The 21,610-nt window shown below is 40.3% G+C and overlaps 1 protein-coding gene across 8 annotated transcripts in view; it reads left to right on the top strand.

Annotated features, from left to right (window-relative positions):
• chl1b (cell adhesion molecule L1-like b) overlaps positions 1-21,610 on the top strand; it is an 892,764-nt gene that overhangs the window by 821,410 nt on the left and 49,744 nt on the right. For 7 of the 8 annotated variants that reach the window (XM_060835722.1, XM_060835715.1, XM_060835716.1 and 4 more), the window contains 2 exons: positions 12,183-12,344; positions 13,904-14,035. In XM_060835722.1, coding sequence (XP_060691705.1) covers positions 12,183-12,344; positions 13,904-14,035 — 294 coding nt within the window. The remainder of the gene's footprint in view (positions 1-12,182; positions 12,345-13,903; positions 14,036-21,610) is intronic. The other variant, XM_060835723.1, reaches the window with a different exon arrangement.

Raw genomic sequence — 21,610 nt, 5'->3', positions numbered from 1 at the left:
AACTCCAAGGATATCATTGCCAGTCACTATAGTTGACTGGCATAAACATTTGCATGTTTTGCTCCTAGTAGTTTGGATATGGGTGATTAATGGTCTCTCACTTTGCCATAAATATTTGTCTGTTCCTATGTTCTATTTTGAAGCTGAGGATATCACAGTTTGCCACCTTCTGTTGGAAAAGGTCACTGAGTCATTCTATACAAAGAGAATGGAGTACACCTCATTCTTATTTTCCAGAAAATAGCAAATAGATTGTGCAACTTTATGCTGGGATTCGAAGTTTTGCCATGATGCAAGGTATGGTTCGCAGCACAGATCCAACACTCCAACTCAGCACTGTCCTGTTGACCTGGCCAACCTGTCCATCTTCCTTCCCAATTATCCGCTCTACCCTTCCCCATCAACCTATCACAATTACTCTGCCCCACCTGATTCCACCAATCGCTATCTCACCTTCTTTTCCCCGAGCCCCACTCCCAACCCACACCCCCCCCCCCCCCATCCCCCTGTTTATCTCGCAGACATCTTCCTCCTCCATATTCCTAATGAAGGGCTAATGCCCAAAATGCCAACTTTCCTGTTCCTTGGATGCTGCCTAATCTGCTGTGCTTTTGTATCACCATGTTTTCAAAATAATTCAGAAGAGCTCACTGTCATTGTGGATGATCAAACCCAGGTGGATAAGTAGTGGAGTCTATCTCGGGAGAATGATTTCTGTGGGATTTTTTCCTCCGGCCTGTGCGCCATTGGTCCTTAGCTGTTTACTCTTAAAGTTGGTACCATATTGAGCATGGCCTTCTGTAGTTGGGAGTGCATGATGGCAACATCAGAGGTGAACATCTTGACTTGTGATCCCATAAGGCACCAGCCAGTTTACAAAGGAGCTTGTTGCGGGCTTTAATATTTTCTTTGTTCCCAATGAGAAGCTGTTGAGACTTGAGGGGTCTGTCTTGTATGATATATAAAGAAAAAGATGAGGATCATCCTTCAGTTTTTGGTCATCCAAGGGCATAGAGTCATGCAGCATGGAAACAGACCCTTCAGTCCAACTCAATCATGCTGACCAACTTTGCCAAAGTAAATTAGTCCCACTTGCCTGTTTTCGGCCCAGATCCCTCTAAGCCTTTCTTATTACGTACCTGTCCAAATGTCTTTTAAATGTTATAACTGTATCTGCATCTACCATTTTCTCTGTCATCTCCCATTCCACATACGAACCACCCTCTGTGAAAAAATTGTTCCTCAGTTCCCTTTTAAATATTTCTCCTTTCACTTTAAAACTATGTCCATTAGTTTTGTGCTACCATTCACACCGCCCTTCCCCAAGGGAAAAGACCTTTTCTATTCATATTATGACTTTATAAACCTCTACAAGGTCACCCCTCAACTTGCTATGCTCCAGTGAAAAAAAGTCCAAACCTATCTTTTAAAACTCTTCAGTCCTGGCAACATCCTGGTAAATCTTATCTGAACTTGTCCGATTTGATAATATCCTTCATGTAGTCGTGTGACCAGAACTGTACACAGAACTCCAAAAGTGGCCTCACCGATGCCCTGTACAACCTCAACATGACGTCCCAACTCCTATACTCAATAGTCTGAGCAATGAAGGCAGGCATGCTAAAGACCTTCTTAGCCACCTTGTCTACCTGTGATGCAACTTTGAAAAACCAAGTACTGAAATCCCTAAATCTCTCTGTTCAACAACTCTACCGAAGGCCCGACCATTCATTGTGAAAGTCCTATCCTTGATTGTTTTACCAAAATGCAAAACCTCGCTTTTATCAAAATTAAACGCAACCTGCCACTCCTCAGCCCAATGGCCACAATCCCTTTGTATGCTGAAATCGCCTTCTTCACTATACCGCCAATTTTGATGTCATCTACAAACTTACTAATCACGCCCCCTGAACTTTCAGCAAAATATTTGTATAAATCACAAACATCAGTGGACCCAGCACTGATCCCTGTGGAATGCTGCTGGTCACATGCCTCTTGTCTGCAAAGAAAAACTGTACCGTCACTCTCTGGTCATCTACCAACAAGTCATTTTTTTTGTATCCGTTTGACAGCTCTCCCTGACTCCCATGTGATCTCACTTTACTAATTAGTCTGCCATGGGGAACCTTGTCAAAGACTTTACTAAAGTCCATGCAGACAACATCAACTCCTCTACCCTTCTCAATCTTTTTGGTTATAGCGTCAAAAAACTCAATCACGTTTGTGAGACATGATTTCCCAAGCCATGCTGACTACCCCAAATCAGTCCTTGCCTCTCCAAAATGCATGTAAATTCTATCTCTCAGAATTCCCTCTGAGAATTTATTCACCACTGATGCCAGATTCACTAATCTATAGTTACCATGTCCCAGGCTTAACTTTACAGCCTTTTGTAAATAAAGGCACAACATCAGACACCGTCCAGTCATTCAGCACCTCACCCATGGCTGTATATGATGCAAATATCTCTGCAATTTCTTCCCTAACTTCTCACAGTATTTTGGGATACACTTGATCATGTCCTAGAGATTGATCCATTTTTATGTTTTTTTTAAGGACACGAGCACCACCTCTTCTGTAATGTAGACTGTTTTCAAGACATCAGTATTTACTTCCCCAAATTCCCTTGCCTTCATTTCTTCCTCCATGGTAAAAACTGACGCTTAGTATCTCTCTCTCATCTCCTGTGGATCCACACGCCAATGACCTTGTTGATCTTTAAGGGGCCCTATTCTCTCCCCAGTTGCTGTTTTAAACCATAAGACCATAAGACATAGGAGTGGAAGTAAGGCCATTCGGCCCATCGAGTCCACTCTGCCATTGAATCATGGCTGATGAACATTTCAACTCCACTTACCCGCATTCTTCCTGTAGCCCTTAATTCCTTGTGACATCAAGAATTTATCAATCTCTGCCTTGAAGACATTTAGCGTCCTGGCCTCCACTGCACTCTGCGGCAATGAATTCCACAGGCCCACCACCCTCTGGCTGAAGAAATGTCTCTGCATTTCTTTTCTGAATTTACCCCCTCTAATTCTAAGGCTGTGTCCACGGGTCCTCGTCTCCTCCCCTAATGGAAACAATTTCCTAGCATCCACCCTTTCCAAGCCATGTATTATCTTGTAAGTTTCTATTAGATCTCCCCTCAATCTTCTAAACTCCAATGAATACAATCCCAGGATCCTCAACTGTTCCTCGTATGTTAGACCAACCATTCCAGGGATCATCCATGTGAATCTCCGCTGGACATGTTCCAGTGCCAGTATATCCTTCCTGAGGTGTGGGGACCAAAACTGGACACAGTACTCCAAATGGGGCCTAACCAGAGCTTTATAAAGTCTCAGTAGCACAACGGTGCTTTTATATTCCAACCCTCTTGAGATAAATGACAACATTGCATTCGCTTTCTTAATCACGGACTCAACCTGCATGTTTACCTTTAGAGAATCCTCGACTAGCACTCCCAGATCCCTTTGTACTCTGGCTTTACGAATTTTCTCACTGTTTAGAAAGTAGTCCATGCTTGTGTTCTTTTTTGCCAAAGTGCAAGACCTTGCATTTGCTCACTTTGAATTCCATCAGCCATTTCCTGGACCACTCTCCCAAACTGTCAAGATCCTTCTGCAGCCTCCCCACTTCCTCAGTGCTACCTGCTCTTAATGTACTTGTAGATTCTCTTTGGATTATCCTTAAATTATCTCTCATATCTTTTTCTAGCCCTCCTGATTGCCATGTTAAAATGCTCCTAACCACCCCCACCCCCATACACTCTTCAAGAGAATCACTTGATCTCAGTTGTCTGTATCTAACATATGCCTCCTTCTTATTCATGATCAGAGCCTCAAAATGTAGGAATAACCGGAGAAATAATAGCTAATTATGCATGATGTAGCTAAGGAAATACTGTTCTAATTATGCGCCATCCTTAAAGATAATCCTCTAAAAATGGCAAGGTTTTAAAAAGTGATTGAACAAATGTGCAAAGTCAATATAATCAAACTGAGTTGCAGTGAATGGAGTTCACACATTTTAAAAACATCAAATCTAGATGATTAGATTCCCTGCAGTGTGGAAACAGACCCTTCGGCCCAACAAGACCACACTGACCCTTCGAAGAGTAACCAACCCACACCCTACAAGTGCACCTAACACTATGGGCAATTTAGCATTGCCAATTCACCTGACCCACACATCTTTGGACTGTGGGAGGAAACCGGAGCATCCAAAGGAAACCCACACAGGCACACGGAGAGTGTGCAAACTCCACCCGAGGCTGGAATCAAACCCGGGTCTCTGGCACTGCAAGGCAGTAATGCTAACCACTGAGCCACTGTGCCAGTTCTCAATGATTATGTGTGGACTATTGCAAAATCAATGCAGTCATAAAATGTGATTCATTTCCTATTCCATATCAGGAGGATGGGATTGAGAAGGTGGGACAAGCAACTTATATTTCAAAGTTGGACTTACTCAAAGAATTCTGACAGGTGCCTTTATCCGAAACAGCGAAGGAAATTTTGGTTTCCGTGATGTCAATGGACTGTGTCTGTTTAAAGTTATGCCATTTGATATGAAAAATGCACTAGCCACATTTCAAAGACTAGCCAATAAAGTCATTTTGGGAATTTTGTGTGGTGTATATTGACAATGTGGTGACTTTTAGTCACACATGAAAGGGCTATGAGGAGCATCTATTGGAATCGTTCGATTGACTTCAGGAGGCAGGCTTGATAATAAACCTGGCTAAGAGTGAGTTCACAAATGCCCAAGTCACGTTCCTGAGCCACATCATTGGATGTGGACAAATGGCCCCATGGGATGTGAAAACAAAGGTTATTGGGAATTTTCCATGCCATCAAAGAAGAAGGAAATACTACAATTCCTGGGATTGAGAAGTGGCAGATGGAGTTTACTTCAGACAAATGCGAGGTGCTGCACTTTGGGAAAGCAAATCTTAGCAGGACTTATACACTTAATGGTAAGGTTCAAGGGAGTGTCGCTGACCAAAGAGACCTTGGAGTGCAGGTTCATAGCTCCGTGAAAGTGGAGTCGCAGGTAGATAGGATAGTGAAGAAGGCATTTGGTGTGCTTTCCTTTATTTGTCAGAGTATTGAGTACAGGAATTGGGAGATCATGTTGTGGCTGTACAGGACATTGGTCAGGCCACTGTTGGAATATCGCATGCAATTCTGGTCTCCTTCTTATCGGAAAGATGTTGTGAAACTTGAAAGGGTTCAGAGAAGATTTACAAGGATGTTGCCAGGGTTGGAGGATTTGAGCTATAGGGAGAGGCTGAACAGGCTGGGGCTGGAGCGTCGGAGGCTGAGGGGTGACTTTATAGAGGTTTACAAAATTGTGAGTGGCATGGATAGGATAAATAGACAAAGTCTTTTCCCTGCGGTTTGGGAGTCCAGAATGAGAGTGCATAGGTTTAGGGTGAGAGGGGAAAGATATAAAAGAGACCTAAGGGGCAACTTTTTCACACAGAGGGTATACGTATATGGAATGAGCTGCCAGAGGAAGTGGTGGAGGCTGGTACAATTGCAACATTTAAGAGGCATTTGGATGGGTATACGAATAGGAAGGGTTTGGGGGGATATGGGCCGGGTGCTGGCAGGTGGGACTAGATGGGGTTGGGATATCTGGCATGGATGGATTAGACTGAAAGGTCTGTTTCTATGCTGTACATCTCTATGACTCTATGAGTAGTTTTGATTGAAAGTTTGCATTGAATTTTAGCAGTGTGGTTGTTCCACTGACTGACTTGTTGAAGCAGTGCAGAAACTATCAGCTAACAGAGGAATGTCAGAAGGCATATGACAGTCTGAAAGTGGTGTTAACTATTGTCCCAGTGTTCTCCATGCTTAAGTATACAAAACCATTCAAAGTTGGAATCGGTGCTGTATTTTCCAAGAAGACTACGAGAAGATAGAAAGACCATTTGGGTATTTTTCCAGAAAATTGACTAAACATCAACAGAAATATTTCACAATTGAGAAGCAGACCTTGAGTTTGGTGTTGGCGTAATCCCTTAAAGTTTTTGGAAAAATGTAATGATAAAAATTCCAGACTGTTAAGATAGAGCTTATTATTGCAACCATTGAATTTGAAAATCATACTCGTGACAGGATGAGAGAGTGTAATTGCCTACACATTGTCACAGCTTTGATGAATGAAGATGGAAGTGTTCTGTGACGGGAAAAACCTTACTGAAATGGACTGTAGTAGCGAATGTTTGCATGCTTAGAGTCAATGTAATGTTTATGTATTATCGTGTACTAATAGTGTAAGCCTAAATGTTTTGTAAAATGAAATCATCTTTATATCTTTGTGTATTGATAGTTCATCATTTATTTGGGTGGAGGTGTGTGATACTTTGGCCTTAAGAGGTGTATTTTATTCAAGATTCTGTTGTGAAGAAAGATTGAGTCAGAGGTGAGAGCGGTCTGCTCAAAGCCAATATAGTAAACAGCTTGTGTGGCCTTGGTTTTTTTTTTAAAGTTGGAACAATAGAAGTAGCCTGAATGGGTGGGGTCAAGCTCCCAGAGAGGCAGGATTTTTAGTTCTAACTTTCTAGTTGCTTGAAGCTGGATGTGGGAGCTCTTATTCCTCTCCCCGTTACAGCTAAAAGCTGGGGATCTGTTCCTACTGTGAGAATCGCATGTGAGACCATCTTTTTTACTGAATTTACCTTTGCCAAAGGTGTGTTTATGAACTATTATTGTATTGAAAAAGTTAATTAGTAGTAGTTAATATATATCAATTACTTTAAGTATTTCATTACATTAAGCCAATTCTTTTATTTTTGCTATTTCTGTATTTTTAACTGTAGTGTAAAAATAGAAAGTGCCTTGCTTAATGAGTAGTTTGACCAATTGAATTGCATCTGGAATTAACTTTAAAATATGAAAAAAATAGTGTCTAGACTATCTTCTTAATATATTTTGAGGGGGTCTGGTCTGGTCCATCACAGGTAAAGTAGCCAATCCTTTAGTAATGAGCAAGGGTCATTCAAAATCTTTTAAATATATACCTGTATTCATATTCTTGTGTCCCACATTCCTAGTTTCAATTTTTGAAGCATCCTCACAAACTTACAAATGAGCAGACTTAGCAGAAACATGTCGGTGATTATATCACAACCTGCTTTTGTTACAATGTTCTTAAAGCTAGTACAGAAGATAATGTGCACTGATGTTTCACAGTTATTAAACTTTGCAATTTCCTGGCCAGGTGCACCAATATTAGTTGAATTAGACCGAAGAAAATGCATTCAAACAGAAACACAACTTTGCAAATGACAGCAGTTTTATTATTTTGGTCTGTTGCCAAACAAATAAAAAGATTCTTTTAACCCACGAAGCAACTAATATGTATATTATCTAAAAGATAAATTACTTTTTTGAAATTACTATTTTAGCTGCATCATTACTCAACGTAACAATAAAATGTAAAAACTAAGGGAAAACCTTTCACTTGCTGTAACATGAACAGCAGGTTGATACAATATAATATGTTTTTCAGAAAGGGGAATATCATATTTCCTTTTCAAATGAATCATCATAATTGCATACAAGGGACTTTACTGTAGGATGTGGCCTTCCACAAATGAAGTAGAATGATGTATTTTGAGTATAAAGTAGCCATTACAAATTTGACATTTTCTTTCGTCTCTTTCTCTTGTTTCCGATAACTTGTGGATAAGCATCTCAGTCCATTTCCACTCTCATCCATGTCACCGACTCTCAATGCGAATTATTTCTTGTTAAGTAACTAGGTATCAGCGAATTGGCCATTGTATGATGTTCTCACATGATGTCCTCAATTTTAATAGAAGGCAGAATAATATCTCATCTAACTCTAATTTGTGATTAATGGAATTAAATACAGTGAACATTCTGAGAACAGCAGTTCACCGTGCTGTATGGAATTTGCTGTTTTTTAATCTCAATCGTTTTCTTAAACAATTCGGAAGTACTACATAATTTTGAAGACATTGCAAAATTATGGATAGATAGCAGTCTTCATTGTTCTTTAGAAAATCTTCATTCTGTGAATACCAAAATACCTTTTGGATGACAAAGCAAAAATCTATTGTTAGAATGTGAAAATATACTGAGCTGATGATCTTTCTGCAGAATGAGTCCACAACCACCTGATGAAGGAGCGGTGCTCCGAAAGCTAGTGCTTCCAATTAAACCTGCTGGACTGGTGTTGGGTGATTTTTAACTTGGTACACCCCAGTCCAACACCGGCATCTCCAAATCATTTCTGCAGAATGGTTTTCTGACTTCTATTGAGCGAGCTGAAAAATACTATCCAGTAAGGACTAGGGCCAAATTTAAACAGCTAAAACAAGAGCTAAATCCTGCAGCTGCTTGAACTCTGAAGTGAAAACACAAAATCTTGGAAGTAGTCAGCATCTGTTGTGAGTTAACATTTCATGTTGAAGACCTTTTGTCAGAGCTGTAAAAAAGAGATTTATATCCGTTAAACAGATGGAGGCTCGGACAAGGAGATGACAAAAAAAATCCAAAAGGGAAATTTCTTGATGGGTTGAAATACTATTAAGCTGAAATGTTCGCCAGGTTTCTGTCTCCATAGATGCTGTCTGATCTGCTAAGTATTTCCAGCTCTTTCTGTTTTACTTATAGCTCTGAGTCCAAGAAAAAAACTGTCAAATACACATATATTTAGAATTATTTCCACAAAACCTTTACATGTGAATCATAGCATTGACCCTTCCTTGAGGACCAGAAATGGCAAATCGGATGTGTTTTTCGGTGCATGAGGCTATTTTAAACTCATGCACTGAGAGAGAGAAATCATCAATCAATTATGATGCTGTATGAATGTGGAAATTTTTTCTTTTTTGCACTTGTTTTTGTTTTCCTTGCAATCTCCTCACTTACACCAAAATCCAAGAATGTGAGAGAATGTGCATTGTGCTGGAGTTATCAGTTTACATAAAAATTTCTGGAACTTGATATTGTAATACAAACTCTCAGTTGGAATCTATATAGGCCAGCACTTAGAGTCAGAGTTGCACAGCATGGAAACAGACCTCTCGGTCCAACCCGTCCATGCCGTCCAGATATTCCCAACCCAACTGATCTGAAGATGACTTTGTTTTCCTGGAGGGTCCATTTTGGAATGCTAGTACTAAATTGTTGTTACTAATCAGGAGAGATAAACAATGTGATAAAGTATCTTCAACATAGTGATATCCAAAGGTCACTTCTTCTTACCACTACTGCCTCACAGCACCAGGGAGCTGGCTTCAATTCCAGCCGAGATTGACTGTCTGTGTGGAGTTGCACATTCTCCCGAATCTGCATGAGTTTCTGTTGGGTGCCCTGGTTCCCTCCCATGATCTAAAAATGTGCAGGTTAAATGGATTGGCCATGCTAAATTGCACCATTGTGTCAAGGGATGTGCAGGCTAGGTGGGTTAGCCATGGGAAATGTGGGGTTGCGGGGTTACAAGGATAGGGTGGGATGATCTTTGGAGGGTCAGTCCTGACTTGATGGTCTGGACGACCTCTGTCTGCACTGTAGGGATTCTATGATTCTAAGTACTTTCTTTGTCATTCCGTAGAAAAAATATTTGGCCACTAAAGTAAAATTCTAGCTGTATGTTTGCTCGTGTAAACATCAGAAAGCTCCAAGCCAAACTAATAATCATTTGTTCCATTCTCAATTTTTCAAACAATATTGAAAAATTAACACTACTTTATATGCTTACTTCATTTTACACAACTCGAGAGTTTGCGATGTATACTGTTCAAGTCATGTCATTTTTCACTTTGTGTTCTTTTCCAGTGCCTTTTGACAATTCTGTAAATTCTCATGAGCCTATTTCTCTGCTTTGTTTTTCAGGATGCTCCTCCACTTTTTCTATTCCAACTACTTCCCTTCCCTAGTTTCCAATGATTCTTTGTTTTCTGTACGTATTTCACAGTCAGTTGTATTATATCCTGCATGTCGGCAACATGAATTCAAAATGGCATATCATGGGAAATGGTTTCAACTAGTGAAGCTTTTTTTGTTTCTGTGGACAATGGATTAGCATATTGAGATTTGTCACCTTCTCCCCGCTGTGTTTACATCTGTTTCCACAGCTGAGGTTTGCCATTGAGGGCACAAGGAAGGAATATGCCATGTAATTTTGTTCTGAGCCTTCTCAAGCTAGAATAATCAAAATACGTAGTCACAATTACCTTATTCAAAATGGCAATTTGCCATTTTCAGCAATTTGTAAATGTACTCACTTTGTGTCATTTATTACAAAATTACGGAAAGATTGTACCCATGACAAGGATTGTACTTAATGAGCCATGGTAATATTTTCAGAGACTTCAAAAGTGTTTTTCACACTAGTGGAAACAAAGCTATCCATCGACAGAAAAATGTGAAATAATCATCTTGTTTCCCAAGCAATATGGGTGCTGTGGTTGCTGGAAGTGAGAACAATTTTGTACCTGGGTATGATAGATTTTTAACAGCCAGTTGTGTGCAAATGCTCTGTAAATGGTTCACAATGAGCTCAACCCATTGAGTTGGCATCCGTCATATCTTGGAAAGAACCCAAGTTGTTTCCCTGAAGTCCAGGTGACATTTTCTGTTGTAGATGTTTTCAATCAACCTGCTCAAACATGACTGGGGAAGGTAGTATTTGAACTCAGACCTTCTGTCCCAGAGTTCGGGACACGACATCTGCACCTCAAGAGTCCTTGTTTTCTCTTGTGTATATGAGGTATGCTATCGAAATCCAGAATGAACTATTTATCAATATTCTGCTCTTGAATTTAATCTTAAAATGATTTGAGATTACCTTGAATTCAAATGAAGGTTGAGATACCAGAAAACAATATGCTTGGCATTTTGCTATTATGAGATGTTGCTTAGCCAAAAATACTGCTTAAACTGCACTTCTCAGTAATTATTTGCTTGTGCTCATGAAATTCCTGCACTCTGCAGCACCTAATGGTAGTTCTGCAAAGCCCTAAGTGAGCAGTTAGGCAATATTCAACATTGTTCCAGTAATATTGTTGTAGTACTGATGGATAAAAAAACATTGTATGTTTCTGCAATTTTCCCTCTTCAAACTTTGCTTCTTATTCAATTACCAGCTCATCAGTTTTACCAGTTTGTCTTGATCTGTATCCTTGGGGCTTAGCAAAATCTTTTCTCAACTGAATTACTAATAATGTTGAAGTGACAGTGTTTCTTTTTCTGGAGCCTACATTCTATATGCTGCTACCTTACTGTGGAATGGAACATCATAGAGTTAGCTGATCTGCAGCTGTAACCTTTCAAAAGGAGATATTTGAATTCAATTATACCAATTAGATATTCACCAACACACGTTTCTAATTCTTCTTATCAGTCAGTTTGTCGGACAGCGTTAAAAATTATTTTGCAAAAATGAAACATTTATTGTTATTTATTTGCTTGTTCCATTCCGTGGTATGTCAGGGTTTGAAATTAATAAACCTGCCATGACAAGCATGCACTTATTGCTGATTTACAGACCAGAATTCCATCAGCGGCCAACATTCCTTCAACTGATCTTTAATTACAAACCCTGCGGTGTGCATGCTGTTGGAAAAGTTGTAATCTAATTCTCCTTCTTACTTTTCTACAGTGCAAATAACATTGCTGCATTAATGCAATATTGCTTGTCTTGTTACTTATTCACTAGTTCCAGTCTTGCTGAACGTCAGTTCTTCTGTAAGTGCAACATATGCAAACATCAGCTGGATTCCAGGAATGGGACATGCAGCTTCTGAATTTTATGTTGCATACATGAATAACCGTAAGCTGTTCTCGCTCTCTAATTTTTGCAGAAATTGTAATCAAATCCCCAATGGAGCTGTTAATATACCTGTTCTACTTGCCCCACTAACCATGATTAATGAAGCAAATCAATCCAGTTTATTTCTTTATAACTCACTCTCAAATTAGCACAAGCCATTGGCAACTTGTTTTTAATATCCAAATTGTATTGTCATTGTATTATTCATGTTATTATATAATTTTCATTGATATTTTAAGAAATAAAAGGTACAGTGATAAATGTGGCATAAATTTTATAATTAAACCTAATTATGCTTAAGTTGTTTTGGGATTAAAATCCCAACCATTGTATTGGAGTTAATTTTCTTAATGCAATTTCCATAGGTAAAGGTAAATGGAAGATTTCAGACGCAGTAAATATTTCACAAAATTTCCACATCTTAGAAGGGCTAGAACCTGGAACTGAATATACAATCCGTCTTATGGCTAAGAACTGGTTTGATAACTCTAGCATTTTTGAAGATGTTATAGAAACAAGGGGAAAAGGTGAGGCACTGGTCCCATTTAAAATCGAGTGAACTCATTTTTCATATATTACAAATAAATATACTAGAAAAAAACAGTGGCGGAGCCAGTGAGGGGGTTGAGCCATCACCTCATCACTGCACCCCACTCCTTGCAAAATCTTTTAGAGGTTGACTAGAAGGTTATAGATGACCACACCTTTGAAGGACTACCTCAGTTTCACTTCTAGGAGTCCATGTTAGCCATTTTCAGCTCTTGTGTTTGAACTACAAGTCAGTGCAGCTCCTGGCTCAACCTTTGGCCTAGGTTTGGGAAGATTCCCTCTATCAGCATAGTATTCTGTTCTCCAATTTCGACAAATTTCAAATGGGACACTCTGCCCTGCTTCCCTCCATCTCCTACTCACCACCTTCCAAAGTCCCCAAGTCATGCTCCGCCACTGAAAGAACTATAATTTATGTTCAAAACTATTGTTGATATGGAAAAGTAATTTCCTAAGATTATAAATCACAGAAAACAATGTTATAATTGACATAAATTATTACATTGGGACAACATGCAAATAGTTTTCAAATGTTTTGAGGTTCTGTGTATGGTAATGCTTTGCTGTTATCCTGAAAATCAACTTGTTTTTTTTTGTGTAATTCATCAGCATTGTTTATGCATGGTCTACTGACGCTTTTGCCATTGCTTAATCGGCTCTTGTAGGCATGCTTTATAATCCACTCATGACTGGTATATCAAGCCAAAATCATACATGAGGTAACAGTGAATGAATCAAGCTAATCAGTATCCATGCACACTGGTAATTTAATGTTCCTTTTGAATTTCAAAGCTATTCTCAATTCCCTGAATAATTTTATGTACTTGTTCAGCAGATGTCAAAAACAATTTGCAGAAATTTTCATCTAATGCAGAAGAAATGGTTATTGCACAGTGTTACTCATCATTGTGTTTTCACAATATGAAGCTATGTTGGGAGTTAAAATGGAGTTTATGAGACAGCCAGGGGTTGATTGGCATTGTGACCAGGGAGATTTAAAAAAATGACCTGATATAGTATCATAGGATTTTGTAGAATAATATAGTACAGAAATGTCAAGAATAACGTAAACATTTTCAACATTTCTCAGTTGTTAGACTTTTTTTGAGTCAGGTGCTTCTTTCAGGGAAATAAAAACAGAATTGTTCTTTCTTTTGGCATCTTTTGATGCGGCTTTTTCAAGCATTCATTGTGCCAAACAACATCAATAAGATGTGTTCTTTCCAACAAACTCTATTTCAAAAGTATAACATTGCACAACTGAAGCAATTGAGGTTATTTTTCCCCGACTGCTAATTACAGGTGAGATTTATTTTGCAGATGCTTTAAAATAAATAAAGTTTCTAATAAGCAAGTAACAATTGGAAGAATGTAACAAATCTTGACATTTAGATAAAACTCATGGGTTAAAAAAAGATGTCTGGTATATTGATTGTATAAAGCTGCAACATTTATAATTGTTTTTGGTGAAAAAAAAGATTATTTAATTTTACTAATTGCTACTTTTCTTGATGATTAATTATGTGGTCTACAACAGCTTATGCAGGAATTCACGGAGGAATATCTACACAAGGATGGTTTATTGGCCTGATGTGTGCTGTTGCTCTCCTTACCTTGATTTTACTGATTGCTTGTTTCATAAAGAGAAACAAAGGAGGAAAATATTCTGGTATGTACTTACATTCATTCTTTAGTATATGTAACATTAAATGAGCACTGAATATTCATGCATATTGTGATAAAACATGTTAATTTAGATAAAAGGAATACAAGGTTCAAAAGAAAGAAAAATTTCAGAATCGCACATTCATGTCTATTACTTGTTCTCGACAGTCCTGAATTTAGATATTACTTATTGGTTTATTTTATAATTTTGTGGTAAAATGTGCCCACAATGAATTGTGATACAATTCTTATTTGTGTTAATGTTTGCTACAAAGGAGTATTTGTGAGCTTGTACATTTCAATAACATATTTAAAGTGCGTATCTGTGCAAACTTGCTGTATGCATAGTTTCAACATAAATTATGATGTCTTCATTTGGATTTGAAATTGCATGTTCTTCAGTCTCTTAGGCAGAGATATTCCAGATTTTAAAACAAAACAACCAGACATCTTTGCTTCCAGTAGTACCAAACATATTTCAAAATTATATAAAAATTGAGAACTGTATGATTGCAAATTGTTTTTGTCATCCCACTCTTTCACCTTCTTTCACCTGAAGACTAGACTTAAGATACATGCCAATATATCACCAGCAGATAGGATAGTGTTGATATAAAAGCATCTGCATCCAGTTTGTAGTTTTTGATTTATGGGTTAGCTTTTATCAAGGCATTTTCTTTCTTCTTTCATGGGATGATGAGCGTCTCTGACAAGGACTGCATTTATTGTCCATTCCTCATTCCATTGAAGAGGTGAAGTAAGTCACCACTTAAAACTCAAGTTGCCTGTGTAAACACTTAGAACTGAAAACTTCCATTTCAAACATGGGGTGGAATCTGATTCTTTTAGCAAAGTGCTAATTCTATTGAGAATGTTTGGAGGGATACTGGTGATGAGGAACCATAAGATTCCTCATTGTATCATACCAAACGTGTCTCAGTGCTAACCGACTGCATCCCTGTGGCCTGTCTCAAGTCTAATTCTATCCTCATTCATCAGAGACCATTCACAGAATTATTTGCCACTCATTAAATATCCGCTGAAAGACCGATGTCCCTTGCTCCCAGACTTTGAAAAGCTATTTGCTTTGATAGGGCAATTTTTACCCAGACAAAATTAGGCAATCTTGCCTTGCTCTTCACTGGCAACATAATGGTGCAGCAGCCACAAAACCAAGCTGGCCACAGAATGCCGCTGACCCTCACTCCTTTGTACATAAAGCCCTATTCTCTCAACTTCATGACTGTTTAACTACTTGACTGTACACCTCACCGGTCTTTAACAATGTTCTGTCTAAAATATCCTAATACACCTCTATTACTCTGACCCCATTGCTGACTGGAGAGACTTGCTTGCTGTCATTGTCATTGTGCAGGCAAACATTACATCGAGGCAAGCAACCGGACAATTGCAAACATGAGCTTTTATGTATAACCAGAAAAACTGAACCCAAACACTGCCAATAGCGATTGTGGTTCACACTCACAATGCTAACCAAATGCTGACATTATGACGAATGACTAGTCTATGGTCGGTAATGGTCTACTGCGTCCAGCTAACATCCATTGAAACTGGGTGTCAGGTCCTGTCTAGCTAGTAGCACCTTACACAGCCTAGCTGTATCATGGCCAGGAGAGATTCCTGTTCCCCAAGGTTCTCGTTGTCTTCCTAGGAATACCATTCCTGTTTTCCCCGATCTTCAGCATCAGACATGTCATCTTGTTGCCTGCTTGAATTGTGCAGAGTACAGCACACCTGGAGTATACTGGAGGATGCCCCAAACCAATCCAACCAGTGGAACCACATATAAATCAGTCTTGTTGCGTGCTTCACCACAGGCCTGGATGGGCAGTAACATATCTGCTCTCAACTTCAGTCAAGGGTTTGCACAATGGTATCAAGAGCCATGGTCAGCATCACTAGCCCTTGGCCTAGAGTAGTCAGGCTCATGAGGGCCTTAGACCCTCAACTTGAGAGGAACATGAGGGTGCTCCATACGAGAGGTGACGCTTGTCAGGGTAGTGAACACACACCTCCAGAAAGTGATTAATTGAACAGATCTTCTTCTCCTCCAGATGTATTCCATAATCTTCTGATATGCCCTTCATATTGCCACGCATGTCAAGTCTGACCTCTTCACTGGGGAGGGAAATGTGACCTTGTCCTTGGCCTTGGTCCTGATGCACTTGTGAATGCCTGTCTGAGACATCCCACGCAGATCACCTATTGATCCGTAGAAGGAGCATTCCCATTGAAGTTCAGAGATGCAGTCACTGGAGAGGATGGCCTCCCACTGTTCCAGCTCTTGGGTCTTTCTCTCTCTCTTCAGCAGTCAACAATTTCCTGTCACAGCATCCCAGTGCATCTGCTGCCTTTGTTGACACTGAGCTTTGCTGAGTCCCGGGAAATGGAGTCAATGCCAAACAATCCTGGATTTCCTCTGAACCATACACACCTTGAAAGACCCTGCAGCTGCAACCTATCCCTGAGCTAGGTGCTCCTCAGCTGGCCCTGCAGCCTGAGCCTGTGACTGGGTTTATCATCAGGCCTGATCCTCCTGCATCTGCCTTCACCCTCACAGGAAGGTAGCAAAAATGACCGGCATCCCACCAGCATCAGGAAGCAGGACTTTCAGTGGAAATGACCTGTGATGGGAACACAACAAGAGAAAGATGCTCTTATGTCTCAGTAGAATCATACCTTGTAGGTGAGAGCTGAATGCCATCTCTAAACAGTGAGATATGCTGCACCCTAATCGTGAGGGACATGTCTCCATCATCCAAATAGCTTCAACCTCAGAATGTGGAACAGCTTGCTGAAACATAGAAAATGGGAGCAGGAGGAGGCCACTCAGCTCTTTGAGCCGACTCCGCCATTCATTAAGATCATGGTTGATCATCCAATTCATTAGCCTGTTTCCACTTTTCCCCCAGACCCTATGAGCCCTTTCAGCTTCAAGTGCTCTATCTAATTCCTTCTTGGAATATACAATGTTTTGGCCTCAAAAACAAAAACAGAATGCTGGAAGTCAGAAAAAAAACCCAGAAATTCTTGGAAAAGCTCAGTAGGACTCTCAGCATCTGTGGAGAGAAATCACAGTGACCGTTTTGGGTCCAGTGACCCTTTCTTAGAATTCCACAGATGCTGCCAGACCCGCTGAGCTTTTCCAACAATTTCTGTTTTCATTTCCCACTTTCAGCATCCACACCTGTTTCAGTTTTTTATGTAATGGTTTGATCTCAAGTGCTTTCTGTCGCAGCAAATTCCACAGGTTTACCAGTCTCGGGGTGAAGACGTTTCTCCTCATATCAGTCCTAAATGGTTTATTGCATCAGTGGTCACGAAGGAGAGGAACATGATGAATGTTGAGATTAGAGATAGAAGTTTGATTAGTCTGGGTCATGTTGACATAAGTAGGGAAGATGTGTTGGGTAGGCTAGAGGTTATTAAGGTGGAGAAATACCCAGGACCAGATGGGATCTATCCCAGGTTGCTGAGGGAGACAAGAGAGGAAATAGCTGGGGCCCTGACAGATATCTTTGTGGCATCCTTAAATACAGGTGAGGTGCTGGAGGATTGGAAGGTTGCTCATGTTGTCCCCCTGTACAAAAAGGGTAGTATGGATATTCCAGGTAACTACAGACTAGTGAGCCTGACGTCTGGTAGTGGGAAAGTTGCTGGAGAAGGTACTGAGCGATAGGATCTATTTATATTTAGAAAAGAATGGGCTTATCAGTGATAGGCAACATGGTTTTGTGCAGGCTAGATCGTGCCTTATCAACTTAAAAGAGTTCTTCAAGGGAGTGACCAAGTTGATAGATGAAGGAAGGGCTGTTGATGTCATATACATGGACTTTAGTAAGGCTTTTGATAAGGTTCCTCATGGTAGAGTAATGGTGAAAGTGAAGTCATATGGTGTGCAGGGTGTTCTAGCTAGGTGGATAAAAAACTGGTTGAGCAACAGGAGACAGAGAATAGTAGTTGAAGGGGGTTTCTTGAAATGGAGAAATGTGACCAGTGGTGTTCCACAGGGGTCAGTGTTGGGGCCATTGTTGTTTGTAATATACATAGATGATCTGGAAGAGGGCACTGTTGGTATGATCAGCAAGTTTGCAAATGACACGAAGATTGGTGGAGGAGCAGAAAGCATAAGGGACTGTCAGAGAATACAGGAGGATATAGATAGACTGGAGAGTTGGGCAGAAAAATGGCAGATGAATTTCAATCTAGGCAAATGTGAGGTGATGCGTTTAGGCAAGACTAATTCTAGAGTGCATTATACAAAGAATGAAAGAGCCTTGGGAAAAGTTGAGGGCAGAGAGATCTGGGAGTGCAGGTCCATTGTACCCTGAAGGTTGCTGCACAGGTGGATAGAGTGATCAAAAAGGCATATACTATGCTTGCCTTCATTGGACGGGTTGTTGTTATAAGAGCTGGCAAGTCATGTTAACATTGTACAGGACGTTGGTTCAGCCGCTGGGAATGTGATAGGCAGATGAAGTTGGGAGGGAAAAATGATAGGAGGGTCGAACCGATAAATGGCTGAGGGCAGTGCTGAGTGGTGACTTAGGACTGGGATGGAGGTGGGGGGCTGGGGGTGTGGGGGGTGCTGGGGGCGGAGAAGAAGCTGGTGAAATCCACAATAATCGTGTGTGGTTGCAGGGTCCCATGGCAGAAGATGAGGTGTTCTTCCTCCACGCATCAAGTGAGGCCCAGGACCTGGATGTCCTTGATTGAGGGGGAGTTCAAGTGTTCAGCCACGGGGTGGTGGGGTTGGTTTGTGCGGGTGTCCTAGAGGTGTTCTCTGAAATGATCCGCAAGTTCACGTCCTGTCTCCCCAATGTAGAGGAGACCACACTGGGTGCAATGATGCAGTAGATGATGTGCAGTACTGCAGGTAAATTTCTGTCGGATGAGGAAGGATAAAAAGCCTTGTTCAAATGCATCCCTGCTCTTGTACTCGAACCCTCTGCCTATGAAGGCCAAAAGATCTGTGGATGCTGGAAATCAGAAACAAAAACAAAAATTGCTGGAAAAGCTCAGTATGTCTGGCAAAAATCTGAGGAAAGCAATCAGATCAGTTCTGAGAAAGAATCATTGGACCTGAAATGTTAATTTTGATTTCTTTTCACAGATGCTGCCAGATCTGCTGAGCTTTTCCAGCAATTTCTGTTTTTTGTTGCCAACATATAACTTGCCGCCTTCACCACCTGCAAGTCACCACTCAGTGACAGGTTAATGAGAATACCCAGGTCCCCCTCTCAATTTTTTGCCATTCAGATAATAATCTGCCTCCTTGTTTTTGCTCCCACAGGGGATAACCTCACAGTTATCCCCATTGTACTATCATGTGTTTGCCTACTCCTTCAGCTTGTTTTAATTACACTGACAAACCTCTGCCCTGTCCTCACAGCTCATTCTCCCACTCAGTTTTGTGTCATATTACATTTAATTTTCTCATTTAAATGATTAACTTATAGTGTGAATAGCTGGGGTCCGAGAACTGATCCCTGCGATACTCAACTAGCCACTGCCCGCCATCCGAAAAAAAGATCCATTCATTTCTACTGTTTGTTTCCTATCAGCCAGCCAGCTTTCTATCCATTTCAGTACACTATCCCCAATCCCATCTGCTTCAGTTTCACTTGCTGATCTCTGTATGAGACATTGTCACAAGTCTTCTGAAAGTCCAAATCAACAACAGCAACTGGTTACCCATAATCAGCTCCATGAGCTATGTCCTCAAAATTCAAATGGTTTTGTAAAGGTGCTTCACCAACTGAGTGATGACCACATTATATCAAAACAGAGTGTCACCTGTACTGCAACAACCTTCTCATTCCAGACCTCCGTCTCTCAGCCAACTTTTAATTGTGTTCAGCACATACCATCAATCCACTCACATAACAGATGATCAAGTGATGGTTTGAGCCACCTCTGACCATGAACAGCCCAGGCAAACTTAACATTTTTGCTGATTCCCCGAAGTGGGTTCTTTCCTGTCCCTCCCCCAGACCTTTCCCTAAGGGCAAGCAGCCTGTTTTTCTTTCTGCGTTAAAGAGCAAATCAATATGGCAGTCATAGTGGCTTTTGGTTCTGGCTGAAGTGCATTTTGCTAACTGGCATAGCACAGCATGGCAAGGCAAGGCATGGATGCTGTGAGCTTGCAGTTAAGCACTAACTGAACGATTGTTAAGACAGCAAGCAAGCAGCCCTGAGATGCAGCCTGGTCCAATCTGTGAGTTGCCATGTAGCAGCTTTCAATGCTAGCTGTTGGTGTGAACGGCTTCCTAAGTGACCTATGCATGGGTAGGAAAGGCACCATGATGGACAAGAAGGGTTAGCAAATGTCAGCCATTGTAGAGGGATGCATTCGGTCATTCCCCATGGGTCAGATGCCGTTTGGTGCTTAGTAACATGGAGGCTGGTCGGGCTAGCAGCTAGCTGAAGACTCCCATTCTGATTTCCATGATTTCTTAATGTCTGGCTTATTCAACATCTTTGGTAAAATAGGAAGCTGAATATCAGTGACTTAAGTTGCTGCATTAATAAGCCTTTGAACAAATTATAATCTCATTGAATTGGCAACACGTTACTGCCGAGCAAGAAATGTACTTTTCCATTTTGCAAATACATAAAATATGCAATGGAATGCTCCCAAAGTCAAGATAGATCTTTCCTGACTTTTTGTCCTATTCTGCCACAAATCTTGACATGACCCACATCGCTCAGACCTGATAAGGTGCTGCCCATGGTCTGTAATGTTGCACAGAGGGTGTTGTTCTGGGGTAAGTTTCTCAAGTGCCTTTCTGATACAAGTCAATATTTAATGTTAAGAAAACTTATGACAATTAGTAGAATCATTTCACCAATTTTTTTTTAAAAATAAGTATAATCAAGGTATAGAGATTATTTTTAAATTGTTAGGGTATAAACAATCTGAAAGGAGGAGGTAAAGTGATGGTTATATCATTGGACCAGTAACCCAGAACAGCAGGATCACTTTCTGAGTACATTACTTTGCATTCCACCGTGGCAGATTGGAAAATTTGAATTCACTAAAAGTCTGGAATAATTTTCTTTTAACCGAATGGTGACCATATAATCATTATTGGTTGTCATAAAGGCCCATCTCATATTGTCTTGGGAAGGAAATCGGCTGTGCCTACCTGTGACTCCAGACCCACATCAATGTGATTAACTCTTAACCACCCTCAGCACAATCAAGGAAGAGCAGTGAATTGCTGTTGGGTCAGTGAAATCCCTTACCATGAACTAACAAAAAGAAACTGAAACTGTAACCATCCAGAATACAAACAATTGACAAATAGATCATTTGAAGTATCATTTTACAACCTCTTCTATTCAATATACTGTCTAATAGGTATGCTTTGTGTTGAGCAAATCATGATATTTTGTCTAAACAGGATAAAGAAAATAAAATATTGGTTATATATTTATCTGCCTGCGAACAGAGCAGAAGGAAATTGAATTGCTTTAAATTGTGTAATTGGTAATTCTGGTTTAGTCATAACTTAAATTCATTAGCCTAAATACTTCATTCAGTTTCATGATGGTA

This window comes from Hemiscyllium ocellatum, chromosome 14 (genome assembly GCF_020745735.1).
Source record: "Hemiscyllium ocellatum isolate sHemOce1 chromosome 14, sHemOce1.pat.X.cur, whole genome shotgun sequence".
Lineage (NCBI taxonomy): Eukaryota > Metazoa > Chordata > Chondrichthyes > Orectolobiformes > Hemiscylliidae > Hemiscyllium > Hemiscyllium ocellatum.
The sequence above is the reverse complement of the archived record's forward strand: the minus strand, read 5'-3'. Positions and strand labels throughout refer to the sequence as shown.